Consider the following 16,274-nt stretch of genomic DNA (forward strand, 5'->3'; position numbering starts at 1 on the left):
GCACTCGAAGAAATGTTATAATTATATTGAAGCCACTGAAATACCTCTTGGACATAGAAATGATCAACGATTAGATTCAAAAAATCAATCCTGGCAGCAGAAGCACGTTTATGAAACTTTTCAATATGTTTCAATAATAAAAACATTAAAGTTAATTACCTTTAATGAAGATGTGTGGAAGTATATTGAGTCAGAGAAAAGTGCCTCAAATGATTGGCTCTGTAACTTTAGAGATGGTGTTACTTTCAAAACACACAGATATTTTTAAAAATATCCCAATGCGATAAGGCTTCAATTATACTATGATGATATAGTTGTTAATAATCCTTTGGGCGCAAAGGTTCAGTCTCATAAAATCGGTGCATTTTATTATATAATTCAAAATTTATCTTCATATCTGAACTCATTTCTTAGGGGAATACATGTTTTGGCTCTTTGTCATACAGCTGACATCGAGAAATACGAAATAAATGCGATTTTGAGACCATTTGTTTATGAATTAAGGAATTTGGAAAGTGACGAAGGAGTTCTTGTATTTCAAAATGGAAAAGAAAAGATTTTACGAGCATCTCTTGCTGCTGTCACTGGTGATAGACTAGCTGCTCATCAATTATTTCGGCTATTGAGCTCAATATTTTTGTAGACTATGTATGATCAATCGATATGACTTTCATGAAGATCAAGAAGACCAGTACAATTCCACGAACTAAACAATTGCATGATGAACACCTCAAAATGACTGAAGAAAAAGTAATCCAAAAAGATATAGAAAATACAAGAAAGCAGGAGTCAAAAAATCAAGTATTCTGCACGAGAGTCGATATTTTCATTTTACTGATAATTACATCTTTGACCCGATGCATGACATTTTTGAAGGCGTTGTACCAATGGAGATTAAATTAGTTTTAAACCATTTCATTACCAACAAAGAATATGATTTAAGTGTAGAAATATTAAACAGTAGACTTCATTTATTTCAGTATGGTTTACCTGAAGTTAAAAATAAACCATCAGCAAATTTTATCTTAGTTTCTCTTCGCAATTTACAAGATCATAAGTTAAAACAAACTGCAGTTCAAACTTGGTGCTTGATGAGAGTCTTACCATTTATTGTATCTGATAAAATTTATGAAGACGATGAATATTTGTCCCTTATTTTATTACTGTCCAGAATAACCGAAATAGTTTTCGCTCGAAAATTGACAGTGACTCTTTTACCATATTTATCTCAACTCATTGATGATGCATTGTTTAGAAAACTCTTTCCCGATATTCATCCTATAAATAAACATCATCATTTACATCATTATCCAAAGTGTATAAAACGTTCTGAATCTTTGCGCTGGATGAATTGCTTTAGATTTGAAGCTAAGCATAGCATTTTGAAAAAACAAGGCAGCGTATGCTGTAATTACAAAAATATCCCAAAAACAATGATTAATCATTGCCAAATTTCGCAATGTGCAACTTAGGCTCAGGTACAAAACCAAGAGAAAAAATAAAGTACACTAAATCTGAGACAGACCCTTACGGAAATGGACTATTGTAACTATTAGTAAACCATTAATTAAATTATTGAATTATTCGTCATAGTTTTTCGCGGATTATTGGGACGAACTATTACACAGAACTATTAAAAAATTATTTGAGCCCAATAGTCACTACGATTTATATAGTCATATAAAATATGTATTGATAATAAATCAATAATTAAACGTAATAAATTATAGTTTCCAATAAAATATTTCTTTTCTTTCGTTCAAAAGGATTAAATAAAGATTAAATTTGAATTAAACATTTATGTATAAGATTTAATAACAATACAATTGTTATTTTTACATGTAAAAATATCAAATTTTACGTAGAACAGCAAACCACATACACATCACATTTCAAAAAAAACGAGAGCGAAATTCGTCTCGAGGTTACAACAATTTTTTCATACAAGTTTCACTGAAGTGCGATTTAGAAAGACACTTCCGGTGGCGCCTAGATATAATGACTGTGGCTGCACTCGACTCACGAGAAAATCCCTCGCGGCATGGCCACCTAGTGGAAGCCGCGCAAGCCGCAAAGGCGCGAAGACTGGCGTCGCGAAAAAGTTTTGAGACCATAGACATAGTACGAAGTCTATGTTTGAGACTCAAAACCAAAGCAATGAGCTCGATTTTTGAGAGCACCGAAATGTTTTTACGTGTAAAATAACTATTAATAATTGAATGTCTTGGATTTTAACCGTATTCGGTATTTCTGAAATGATTTATAAATGTTTTTCATTTCATAAATAATATACGTTTTCAATAAACCTTTAATTAGCTATACCGAATGTGTATAAAATACGTTTATTATTTGTTTAAATATTGCTGCAATAGAAACGTATAAATATAATTTACGCTTAAACTTTTATTAATATATTTAAAAAAGAAATCATACCTGGATATTAAATCCTAATTTTGATACGTTATTTAAAGAGACAACTTTTACAAATCATAAACGTATTTAAGAAACGTTTAGTATATGATAGAATTTTATAGTATTTTTATACGTGTTATAAACGTAAATACATTTCTGGCATTTTATAAACCATTTTTCAATGTATAAAATACGTTCCGTATTATATATACGTATCAAGAACGATTATTATAAACGTATATTGCACTAACGTATAAAAACCGTTTTACCTATATACATATCTGCCACATACCTATACCTATACCTGTTTTATACCATACTTGCGTTTAATAAACGTATAAAACAATCCAGTTCTTATTGGGTTTATTGTGAATAGTCGACTAATAATCATTTATATATTAACTATTAAAAGTAGTGTGCTGGTGATTATTCCAAATAACCTGATTATGAAATCAATAATTATTCCATAAAAGAACTATTGGGAAATGATTTAATATTGAACCAATGTTAAAAATCTAATGCACAACCAATATATAATATCGTGTTTATATTATTTTTCAATATTGGACCAATGTTATTGGATCCATATTGCAACTCTAATATTGGTTAAATAAGAGTCGATACCTTTTAATAAGGACTAATATTAAAAATCAATTCACACCCAATATATATAATATTGGGTTTACATTATTTCTCAATATTGGATTAATATTTTATTCTACTAGGAGACCTTGTCGGTGATTTTTATTATCATATTCGTAAGCAGCGCAATGAAATACAGTAGTGTACCAATTTGCAATCAAATCGGAGAGTTTACCTTTTCGGAATTGCACTCTTCTTTTTAAAAGGTAATAATTTATTAGAGACTTCTTCAATTGAAAATGTATAATAAGAGATAGTCATGTGAGAAAGAAAAACAAAGAGAAAGAATACTTTATTTTAATTTTTTAGATTTTAAAACAAATGTTAAAAATTATCTTTATTTATAATAATATTGTAAGCTTGATATAATTTATATACATAGAATTTAGTTGTAGAATTTCATTATATTAATTCACACAAAATTAGTGAAAGAAATAATAAAAATAATTCATATTCTTAGCCAGAAATTTGTGTCGTGTCTTCCAGTAATGTCGTGTTTTTATGGATATAATCAATGTAAACCTAGTGTGTCCTTTTAGATCTTGTCGGGTTGATATGTGGTATGAAATTATCATTAGGCAAAAATAGAACGTGATATCTTTTGAAGAGATAAGTTAACAAACAAAAATTTAGAATAAATTAAAAATCTATGCTCCTCGCTTGAGAAGCATAGATTTCTAATTTATGTTAAATTTTGACTCAGCAAAACGTCCGATTGTAAACTCGGAATCGATTCGCAAATATTTGTATGTCCGTTGACATTATTTTTAAGCGTATTATCCAAAATTTTAATTAACGTAGGAATTCGATTTTTTGGGTAAAAAAAAATCAATTTTTTTTATGATCAAATTCAAGACTTGCGCTCGGGTCAATTAAGGCCAATTCATAACTTCGGAAGTTTTACGAATTTTGAAATGAAATTTTCTGGAGATATTCTTGAGATGTTAAACTAAAATGTTTCGTAAAAAAAAATCAATTTTTTTAGCAGCAAGCCAATTTTCGAAAATTTATCATCAAGAGAATTATTAGAAAGATGTTTGGATGGTAAAACTGAAAATAATAACGAGAGTTTTTACTCTACCTGCGATTCGCGACTATACATCTTCATTGTAAATCCGAAATAATTGAAATCACGGCTTATTCAGCAACCGGAATTTTTAATAAAGGTTTTTATACTGTCCTTAAAATTATGACATCGATAGGAAAAGTTATGGGAATAAAAAGCCAAAATGTATTCCAAAGAGCGAGATCAATGCCGGCTTGAAAGATTAGCGCGACAAAGCCTCAAGACCACAAAAAAAGCTCGAATAAAACGTAGAAGTAAACAAATGGCTCAAAATTAATTCTACGAAGAAGAAGAAGGACTACTATATGAGAGACCCTGCAATAGTTGAGTAACAAAAAAATAATATAAATACTTGATATATTTATATAAAATAAACTTAAAACTTTAAACGCTGTTTTCTCAAAACAGCATTTTTGCGGATGGTGTGCATGATTGTAATCATTGAACCAATTACCTTCAAACTTGGCCTACATGTTCAGTAAACATTACTTTATCATTTGATGAACTAGAATATTGATAAGTTAGATAATTTTTTTTACATAATAGAAATGGACAAATTTTTATAATAAAAACATTGTTTTGATTTGAAAATTAATAACTTCCGCAATAATCATTTTTTAAAAATCTAGTTCATCAAACTGAAACTGCAAGTGTATAGAATGAAATGCCGTTTTATTTTTTTGTTTCAGATTATCTGGAAGATCAATATCGTGCACGCCAGTAAATGAAGAACTTTGCGCAGCGTGATATTTAATCACATATAACTTCTCTATTTATAATTAAAAATTAACAGAAAAACTGTATGTTCTAAACATGGATACAAACATGGTTAAAAACATGATACAAATTTTTAATTAATTGAATAGTTAGTTACTGAAAAAAAAAATCCTAAATTTTTGTAACAATTACCTATTGTAAAATTTAATAATGTATAAAATGATAATGTTTAAAAATAATACACGTATAAATATCATATTATAAAAAATTCTTGTTTATTAGAACATTTTTTTAATATAAAAATGTTTAAAAATCAATAGAGGTTCCGGGTCTTTCAAAATCTTTTTTTTTTTGTTTTACTTCATTCTTAGCAACTCGCAGCATTACTTGTTGTTTTTCTGGTTTAATGTTTCTCTATAAAATAACATATTAATCTTATTCAAATTATCATAATAAAAGCAAAGAAATAAAAAAATAACCCTCCGTAGACACTATGTAATATCTCTAATTATCAAAAACCTATAAGTAAATATCTACGGTCTTAAAAGTTCAATTAAAATTGTCAAACTTTTTTGGTACTCTAAAAGTGCCGGAAAAATTGAAATATAATTTCAGCTTTAAAAATTTAGTTTTAACATTACAAAGATCTTATTCTATCCTATTTATGTTCACAAATTAAAGAAAAAATTAATTTTTAAAATCAACTGCATATCTATAGAGCGTTAAAAATATTTAAAAAAAGGATGAAATATAGATGCAGTGTATCTTTTTCTCTTAATCTTATCTCGTAAAAAGAAAAGTCTACACTGCATGTGCTTTTCCTCCTTTTTTTTTACTTGATCTTCAGTATGATCTTTAACAGCATTTTAAAAAATGTAACCAAAAATCTGACCAAAAAAACCGGAAAAATATTTTCGCTCAATTAGCCTAAACAATATTTTGGTTTCGGTTTCGGTCATTAAAAAAATCGGTTAGGATACGATTATCGGTTTCAGTTCGGTCAGAGTCCCTGATTAGATAAAACTTTGAAATCAAACCATTATCATTTTAAATATTATACAATATTTTTTATCTATCGCAATTAATATTGGAAAAAATTACTTTGATTAAATGCCTCTTCAGACTTGGAGATATATGTGGCAGAAAAATAATGCGTCCAAATTTTTATCCAAAATACCCATCGCGTATTGTGTGCGACAAACAAGTTTACAGAGACCTGGCAATATATCAACAGCACGAAAATTCGTATCAAATTCATATATGAGAATCAGATTCTGACAATTGTTCAAGTAATTAAGTATTGTTTTATATGATAATGAAAGTAAATTATGAAAAGTTAATTTTATACAACGTAGGAATTATTAATTGGCAAACACTAGTAATCTCGTAATCGAATTATAGATTAAAATATATTATACTTACACGTTTTCAAGTTATCTCTGGGCTTAGCTCCGAGAATGACCAAATTTACTTTTGCTTTACGACCATCGATAATAGGATTGGAATTTTTGCATGCTCTCTCCGCGGCCAATCTGTCTCTCATGACAACCTATACACAGATTAAATTCACCATTTATTGATAAGCTCGGACATGTATTCTATACTTTCTAAATTGCTCAAATAGGTCGTAAATGATTTGTATTTTCTGTTCAACGAATATCTTGAAAAACAAAATAATTTATTTTAATTCTTACTCACATTTAAAAATAAGAGGGGCGACGGAGGCGGAAAGCGATTGCAAAACAATTGGTAACCAATTATTGTACAACTTGAAATGAAAATGTTACAGCTTTACTTTGACATTAATAAGGAACAAAATTTATTAATAACTTTCGCTAAATCTAATTGGCTTTAGTAGTAGGTCTATGTCGGTTCAAATCCAGGAGCAATGAGGGGGCGGGGGTGGGGACAATGGTAAAGTGTGCGGGGGAACTGTGAGAGAACTCAAAACAGGGGTGCTTTGTCGGCGGCGGGATATCTATGCACGTGATCAGGTAACCGCCGTTACGGAGGGGGGGATGGGGGAGAGAAACCCTCGGTGTCCAAATTTGAATCGGCCTATTATTCACGGCAAATTTTGCGGACGCGCGCGGGTCTAACGTTTTTTTTTTATAAAAGCAGTAGTTTTAAATGTTTTTTTTTTTTATAGAAGCAGTAGTTAAAGAATTTAAGATTGTTAACTCTTGCAAGTTGCAAATAAAGAATATTATTTTGTATGTTATTTTAGACTTGGTTTGTGATGATTCACAAACCTAGGTTTTGAATTTCAGCGTGACACAGTCGTGTTTTACGTTGCAGTATCTTTGAATAAGATATAAATGTTATTGTGGAAAGTATTTTTTATCGTGGTTTGTTAAACTGTAGCGTTAAAGAAAAACGGCTGTTCGCGCAAACGTTTCGAACGATTCAACATGAGCTATAGGACGTCTAGAGTACGGCAGAACGAAAGATGGTGAAAGAGGAGAGGTCGGCAATGGCAATACAACAATATGATTATACGGCGTGCTGCATCGGTTTTCTGCAGCAGCTGCCATCGTTTGGGGAAACGATCTGGCCTGGGAACCGACGCTTCTTCGACTCTCTCGACCCATTAAATTTTTTTCAGGGTTTTCGAGAGTGGCAGCATGCTGCTGCAGAAAACCGGTGCCGCACGCCGTATAATCATATTGTTGTATTGCCATCGCCGACCTCTCCTCTTTCACTACCCAGATAGCCAAACGTGAATACTCAATCTAAATCAAATAATTGCAGAAATTAAGTTGCTTGTCAATTGCTATTATGTTGCCTATAATTTAATGAAACAAAAATGTTTTTGTTAATTCAGTATTAATATGCTGAGTTTTATTGTCAAACAACGGTAGAACAATTGTTGCAACCAATGTTTATAGCAATCTGATAGCAATATGTGAACAACGATTATCATTCATGAGTTGTGAGCAACGTGTTGGCAACCGAATGGTAATATAAAGTTAACAGAAACATGCGAGTATTACTTTTATTCATAAGTTGTGAGCAACATGTCGGCAACCGAATAGCAACTCTACTATAATAATAATTACTGAAAAGTTTTCAGCATTTAGTTGACAATGATGTGCATTATTATTGAGTGAGAGAAGTGCACGTAAACGCCAATACCTAAGCGACCAATTGAAGCGAAGCATACTTGCGCATGCATCGCCTAACCTACTTTTTTACTCTTATTATGAATGTACATCATTTGTCGTTGTGTGTTTCATAAAACTAGTGAAAATTCAAAATGGCCCAGTGTCAGCAATGCATTTTCGACTTTTAGCAGCCACACTAGTAGCATGGAAGGGAAAAACTAGTACGTATGTATGTGGACGCTTCGCGTATATGTGTAGAAGCCGCGTGTCGCTCGCGGAGGGATACCGATTCCGTCAGTGTGCGTATGTACGAGGTGTGTTCAAAAAGTATCGCGAATTTTGTGTTTTTTCAAAAATTATTTATTTATTCATGAATATCTATTTTGTCCCCTTCAAAGTAATCCCCATGAGATATTATACACTTGTGCCAACGGTTTTTCCAATCTTCGAAGCACTTCAAAAAATCATTTTTTTTTTATCTTGTTCAGCTCCTCCTTCGATGCCGTCTTTATCTCGTCAAGCGTAGCGTAACGTCGTCCTTTCATGGGCCTCTTCAGTTTAGGGAACAAGAAAAAGTCACAGGGGGCCAGATCTGGGGAATACGGTGGCTGCGGCATCATTAGTGTGTTGTTTTTGGCCAAAAAGTCGCGCACAAGCAACGATGTGTGAGCAGGGGCGTTACCGTGGTGCAAAAGCCAATTTTTGTTCTTCCACAAATCCGGGCGTTTCTGGCGGATTGCTTCGCGCAAATTGCGCATAACTTGCAGGTAATATTCCTTATTGACCGTTCTACCCTGTGGCAAGAACTCATGATGCACCACGCCCCTGCAATCGAAGAAAACTGTCAGCAAAACTTTCACATTCGACCGAACTTGGCGCGCTTTTTTCGGTCTTGGTTCGTGCGGCAGCTTCCATTGAGATGATTGAGCTTTGGTTTCCACGTCATAACCATAAACCCACGATTCGTCACCAGTTATGACCCTCTGGAGCAAATTTGGGTCGTCGCGGACAGAGTCCAACATCTCATTAGCAATGTTCATGCGATGCTGTTTTTGGTCGCAATTGAGCAATTTTGGTACGAATTTCGCGGCGACCCGTCTCATGCCCAAATCATTGATAAAAATCGAATGGCACGAGCCAATCGATATGTTTAGGTCCTCAGCAACTTCTCTAACGGTGATTCGACGATTGGCCAATACCATTTTCTCCACTTCATTAATTTTTTCGTCTGTTGTTGAAGTGCTCGGGCGTCCGGCACGCTCTTCGTCGTTCACATCTTCTCGGCCTTCTGAGAACATTTTGTACCACCGATAAACGTTGCTTCGGTCCAAGGTAGCTTCTCCGTATGCCACAGTCAACATTCGGAATGCATCCGCGCACTTAATTTCGTTTTTCACACAAAATTTGATACAGGTTCTTTGATCCATTTTTTTGAATAGGTAAAAATCGAAGACGATCCAAAACACGTGCAAGCAAAGCAGCTGTCAACAATTAAGTGAACATTCAAAATGGCCGAGCTTGTCGGCATAAGTGAGAGACATGAGTACCAACATAACGCCACAAAAAGATCGAAATTCGAATATACGTAACCCGCGAAAATTCAAAATTCGCGATACTTTTTGAACACACCTCGTACAGTCATGAGCTAAAAGGTTGCAACACTTTTTTTTATGAGTTTTGGAACATAGTTTTGCTCTTAACTCACTAAGCGCTCACCGATCTGCTTTATCTGTTGAACATAAGTCTTGATATGACACAGATTTTGTAACAAGATCTACCCCAGTAGCATTTTCTGATATTTTCTGCAAGACAGAATCTGCGTGCAGTTAATTGCAGTAGAATTGAGTCAGATGTGCAGAAGATTATTCCCAAAAGAGCTGGCAGATTGCTAGCAGACTGCTTCAATATTCGTGCACTGTACTTGTATATGAACTGCTTGCAGAAACTTGGTACAGATATTGCGCTATCTTGAAGCAGATTCTTCCCGCAACTACAATCTATAAGCAGTCTAGCAAAGTTTTTCAGCAGAATGACGTAAGATTCTTTTAACAGAAGTAGCGCGCAGATCTTGTGCAAATATTGCACAAATATGATCTGCAGATTTCTGTAAGTTTCTTACAACAGAAATAGCGCGCAGATCTTGTACAGATATTGTACAGATTCTGCTTAATCAGCAGCAGAAAAATCTGCTGCCACCGCTAGGTGGCCACGCCACGGAAGATCTTCTCGTGATTCGAGTGCGGCCACAGGCGTTATATCTAGGCGCCACCGCAGCCGACTTCTCAGCTCATACTCCAGTGAGATTCTTATGAGGTCCGTGATGTAACCTCGAGACGAATGCTCACTCTTATTTTTTTTAAACATGACGTATATGTGGAACGCTGTTCCACATAAAATTTTATATTTTTACATGTAAATAACAATTTGTATTGTTATTTAATCTTGTACATAAATGAGATGTTTAATTCAAATTTAATCCGTTTATAATCCATTTTAAGACTATACTAAAATATTCTGATGAAAGAATTTTACAAATCATGCAGCAGATATATATATACAAATATCTTGCAAGAATTTGACTGGCAGAATCTTTAAGAATTTACTGCAAGATTTACAGCAGTCTTGCAGAAAATTGCTACTAGGGTATATGGTATTTATAGAAGGGATATAATAAAAAGGATTAAAAATCTTTTTACCTGTTGTTTATAACATGATGGCAATTTAAAAACACAATATGTTGTACGTCAGTTGTTCACAAATTGCTGAAAATCGTTATCACCAGATTGCCGACGGATTTTCTACAAGTTTCTTGCATTGTCTGCAATTCGAGGGCAACCTAACAGCAACACTTGTTTCCTACCCATTGTTTACATTTTAAGGATTCCTGACGTGTTGCGCGCCAGTTGCCAGCAAGTTGCTGAAAACTGAGTTTAAGGTCTATTGCCAATAGATTGTTGGAAACTTGCCATTATTATATTTTGAAAATTGTTACTGACAAAAACATACTGAAAAGAGGATACCCCCTTCTGTTGGTTTGCTGACAACTTATGAGCGATATTTGTGGCAAGTTGCCGACAATTTGCAATCATTTGGCTATCTGGGTATCTTTCGTTCTGCCCTACATGTCTTGTAGTAGCTCATGTTGGATCGTTCAAAACGTTTGCGCGAACAGCCGATTTTCTTTAACACTACGGTTTAACAAACCACAATAAAAAAATATTTTCAACAATAACATTTATATCTTATTCAAATATACTGTAAATATACTGCAAATATACTGCAAATATACTAAAACACGACTGTGTCACGCTGAAATTCAAAACCTATATCTAGGTTTTGAATTTTAGACTTGGTTTGTGAATCATCGCAAACCAAGTCTAAAATAACATACAGAATAATATTCTTTATTTGCAACTTGTAAGAGTTAACAATCTTAAATTCTTCTTTAACTACTGCTTCTACAAAAAAAAACATTTCAAACAAGAATTGGTTCCGTTTAAAACGAAATTATGTCTCCTTTGACATCACGCAATTTTCTTTTGAACTTTCTTCTTAACAAGTAATTCAAGATAATTTTAGCTTGTTAGATATAGATTGTAACGGTACGCGGTTTCGGTCGGTTCGGTGCGGTGCGGGAACTTCGGGATCGGACCGGATAAGGCTCGTCGGTTGGTCAGGTGTCCGCAATGACTATACCCAGTGTTTTACGTAGCAAAAGACAGTGGATGCTTTATTGATAATATCAGTTGCAAAAAGAGTTGACAGAATGAACAGGAACGGAAATAAAAGAACTAACAAAATAGAGAGATATGAAAATAAAAGATAATGAATCGCGCTAATAACAGAGAGATCGCAAAGCGATACCGATAGAGGTAACAATATGGCTGGTACTCGGCTTACCAGTTACGCGGCGCGGTTTATATCTAATGCTAGAACTATCTATGTACAAAGTTTTTCGGCTAAGCTAAGAAGTTAGGCGGGCGGCTTGCCCGTACGGTCGGGGAGTCGCGGGGCGCGGCGGGATTGGCTAACGCGGTCGTGTAAGCGTGTGCGCAAATGCGGGTCGTTGCCGGCGCGGTCGCCGCCGCGATTCGCCCGAGCGCGCCCCGTGCAAGTGGGGCGCTCGATCGAAAGGTTGCTTGTGCCCTGCCGATATGGGTTACGAAGTTTGTCGGTTCGACGGTAACGGTATTCGAGGACGACGGTGATTGGTCGAGAATGCTCGGCCGGTGATGATGACGAGAATGCTCGTCGAGGATCTCGGACGTGATTGGTCGAGAATGCTCGGCCGGTGATGATGACGAGAATGCTCGTCGAGGATCTCGGACGTGATTGGTCGAGAATGCTCGGCCGGTGATGACGACGAGAATGCTCGGCCGGTGATGACGACGAGAATGCTCGTCGAGGATATCTGAGATGACTGGTCGAGGATACTCGGCCGAGGATAGCGACGGGAATGCCCGTCGAGGATATCGGAGTGCGACGAGAATGCTCGTCTTTAAGGAGCGATCGAGAATGCTCGGTCTGTGGACGGGTCGGATAGTCGGACGGATCTGACTTGTGCGTTCCCACTGCCGGCTTATATATCCGAACGCGCGGCTGAGCAAGCCAATCCGCGCGTTCGGTCGGTTGAGCCGGAGTGGAAGCGTTACGGAACGCCACGGTCGGCGCGCGTGTCGCCGCGTGGTCGCACGGCGAAGTTCGGTCGTGCGCTGTCGTGCGCGCACGTGGCCCTCGACCGCACTCGGCGTTCGGTGTTCGGTGGACGGAACGGAGGCGCACGGACGGTGGAGGGGCGTATCGTTACAAGATGTCGGAATTTCCACATTAAATTTCTGGAATGTTAATAACACAAATAATTTGCTAAGCAAGAAGTGTTGGTAACAGTAATTTTTAATGGAAGATTAATTTTGCATTTATTAGAAAAGGTTTCAACTAATAAAATTAACACAGAAATCTTACACTGAGAAAAAAAATTTATTAAAAAATCAAAATATTTAATCTGATACAATCAATTAAACATTGAGTTGATTCAACATTTAGTTGTACAAAAAAAGATTTAATTCATTCATGCCAACTTAACCATTTACATTTTTTACACTAAGAATCAATTAAACTAACTTTTCACACTAAGAATTAATTAAGGTATTATACTTTTAAGCTCACATTTTCGAGTTTTGCGGTCAGGCTATGAAAACGCACTGTCGGCCAATATTGACGTTAGGGGAAGCAGTTACAACCCTTCAGATAATAAGAGGTACAGCTTGCGGAAGGTAGAAACTGGTCGTAAGCCGGCGAAAGCATACAGCGCGCGACGACAATCGGGATCCTTGACGATCGCGGAACACGAGAATTTCGATGAATTTCCAGCTATATTCACTGACCGTGTTCCATGAAACGGCCATCGTTCCGGCGCGATGTACGAGGTTCCTCCGCACGTAATAGGAATCGTTTCCATCGAAACGAATAAGATCGCAGGGTGTTGCTTTGCGCAATAAAAGCTTGGCGAAATGTTTAAAGAACACTCGAAAAATATGCTCATTGAGAAGCACTGGTTTTTAATAGCTCACATGTGATTCACGCGGACACCCCGCGGTGCATGGAAAGAATGTATGTACCTCTTAGGCATGTTGCGTTGCACTTATTGTTAGATGGACGGCGTTTGTAACTAACATTGACAATTAATGTAAAACTAATTTCATATTTCTAAAATAATTTTTTGATTTCCCTAATTATCAAAAAAAAAATTAATTTTTAATTATACTAAAAATAAAATACATTAAAGGTACGCACAAATTAATAAAACTTTGTAAAATTAATGTACAAATATGCTACATTTTTAGACTTTTTTTCTTAAAAAAAGACTGATGATTAATGAAATGTAAAGTATATTTTATATATAGAAAGTATGTAAATATCTATAATGTGCAAAGAAAGGAACTTTAAGTATTACGTTTGTAATTGTGTTATGCTTTCGATTTCGGAGCAAGCAATAAATTTGGACGAGGAAGCGGACAATGCTCGGGATGATGATCAGGGTCGACGGACAGGCCAATGAGACCATTAACGGGCGACAACATTGTCAAATAAAAAGTTCCTTGTGATATGACACTTTTTTGTGGGCATGCAGCGATAATTGATGGCTTAATAATAAAATAGCTGCAAATCGTTTCGATAAACATGCGCAGTAATACTTTGTAATCGCCGAAGGTAATTTGTTCGTCAGCGTATTAATTACATAACTGACAACCGATTTAAATCTAAAGACGATCAATGTTTGTCATATCACTCATCAATTATTACAATTTGTAATAGCAAGTATCAAACGCACTTCAATTTTGACGTGCAATAAGTGCTAATTTCAAATGTGCCAAGAGCAAAATGATGTAACAGTTTTTGTTACGATGTGTGTATGTCAAACAAGCATTGAAATTTCCTTCAACAAAAATATCAATTATTATTAATAAGTATTAAGAGGATGCTAAAGTAACAGAAGAATCTTCCTCGACGTTGGTACTGCAAATCACTGCAGATTATTTTTCGAGCGAGACCAGGCTATCGCTCTTTGTTCATCGCATAGATCTGTCTTTGTTTTTCGATTATTTCACTATCTGCGAAAAAACCTATCAACTACCGCTGGGTCCCATACTGCTTTGTTTATGACAATTCAGCTTCGCTGAGCGAAATATGCATGTGATAAAAGCACATTGGCATATCTTTTTTGTTAGGCGTTTAGTCGTAATTTCACACAGTCAGTGTTATTCGTGTATGTTTTCTGAAGAGCGCTCTACTATCATTTTGTACGCACGAGCTACACAACTTCTGTATTAAGATAAAGTTAACCTTAAGCAACGGTTATACGAATGAATTTTTAATGATTTAATCATTTTTATTTGATTTTCTTGTAAAATTGACCAGAACACGTTATCGTTTTACACGTATTTCAATTCTAAAAAAAAGTTTTTGTGATTTTGTAACGCCAATTCGAAGATATTTAGTGCAATGTAAATGTCGGTAATGTAGTACTTTAGCATCCTCTAAAGAAATTTATTAAGATATGTATGTAAAAAAAATATATGTTTTTTATTTCTTATAAAAATGTTAAATAAAACGTTTCTTTTATATGCAAAGAAAAACATACATTTTTAATATAATTATAGATATAGATTTTCAAGTATTTGCTATATTTTACATAGTCTTTTATTGGCATTCCATGCAACGTTCGCATGTTTGTGTCTTTTTAAATAATAATTTTGTGAAAAGAGTCATATGTCATGCGCGAGTGGTCTCGATTTGCAAATGGTATTGCATCAAAATTGCATTTTTTATTTCTGGCAAATAAAGGACAATAAATGGAACAAATAATCAGAATAAGCTTCAACAACATAAAAAATTGTAAGGTACTTTGATATTTTACATGATATAAAAGTGAGAAAGACGACATACTCGACGCGTAAGTAAGCGCGGTATGACTCACGAAACAGTAATTTCGTCGTAATTATCACGTCGTAAATCAAGACTGCGTTTATTTATCAGAACGTAATTTTACACGTGCGAAATCTAAATGACACATTTAATAAAACTCATAAAAATAGTAACATTCCAGCAAACACCAATTAAGTTACATGTAATGCAAATGTTAGTTGTAATTTTCCACTCAACAATGTAACTGTTATACTATACATAACGAGTGTATTATATAACAATTACGTTGTTAAGTGAGAAATTACAACTAACATTTTCATTACATGTAACTTGGTGTTTGCTGATATTAGTTTTATTGGTATTAAGAATCGAATATCATTAATAATTTTTATTAATTTACGATTTTTATTAATTTACGATTTATGAGGAATAGACATAAATGACATGTTTAAAAATGATTTATAACTTCAAAAAATAGTATTAATTGCTGAAGCATTATTGATTTAGCATTATCAGAATCACAGACAACATGATGTCATCTTTTAGTCGCATTTAATGCTTTTTTAATTCTCCATTATACATTTCTCCATTATACAATTCTTTCATACAAAAGTATTAAGAGCTGCTTTACGTTAACGTAGCACCAATTGAAATAAGGGAAACTCTTGGCACAAGTGAAGCAGCCTTAAATAACTATTGCATTTCCCGAAGATGAAAGATAAATGTTTACAGGTATAAAGAGAAGAATAGGAGAAAGATTGATGTGACACACTGTGTCACTTTTGAGACCAATTTTGAATAACACTGATATAAAAAATGTGGTGTTCTCGTCGTCGAAAATGTTCTCATAACTCCTATACTTTATGGCTAACAAAGCATATAGTGATGTTATTAATAAAGATGACCTC

General features: G+C 34.5%; 1 protein-coding gene across 4 annotated transcripts in view; it reads right to left on the reverse strand.

Annotated features, from left to right (window-relative positions):
- LOC113005424 overlaps positions 1-16,274 on the reverse strand; it is a 105,114-nt gene that overhangs the window by 59,859 nt on the left and 28,981 nt on the right. For 2 of the 4 annotated variants that reach the window (XR_005576597.1, XM_039459040.1), the window contains exons 2-3: positions 6,260-6,386; positions 5,089-6,053 (exon numbers count right to left, since the gene is read on the reverse strand). Coding sequence is in view for 3 of the 4 variants with exons in the window: in XM_039459040.1 (XP_039314974.1) it covers positions 5,956-6,053; positions 6,260-6,386 (225 nt within the window). In the remaining variant the exon portion in view is untranslated. Of the gene's footprint in view, positions 1-5,088; positions 6,054-6,259; positions 6,387-16,274 lie in introns of those variants that run through there. The other 2 variants (XM_039459041.1, XM_039459042.1) reach the window with 2 other exon arrangements.

Source organism: Solenopsis invicta, chromosome 16 (assembly GCF_016802725.1).
Source record: "Solenopsis invicta isolate M01_SB chromosome 16, UNIL_Sinv_3.0, whole genome shotgun sequence".
NCBI lineage: Eukaryota > Metazoa > Arthropoda > Insecta > Hymenoptera > Formicidae > Solenopsis > Solenopsis invicta.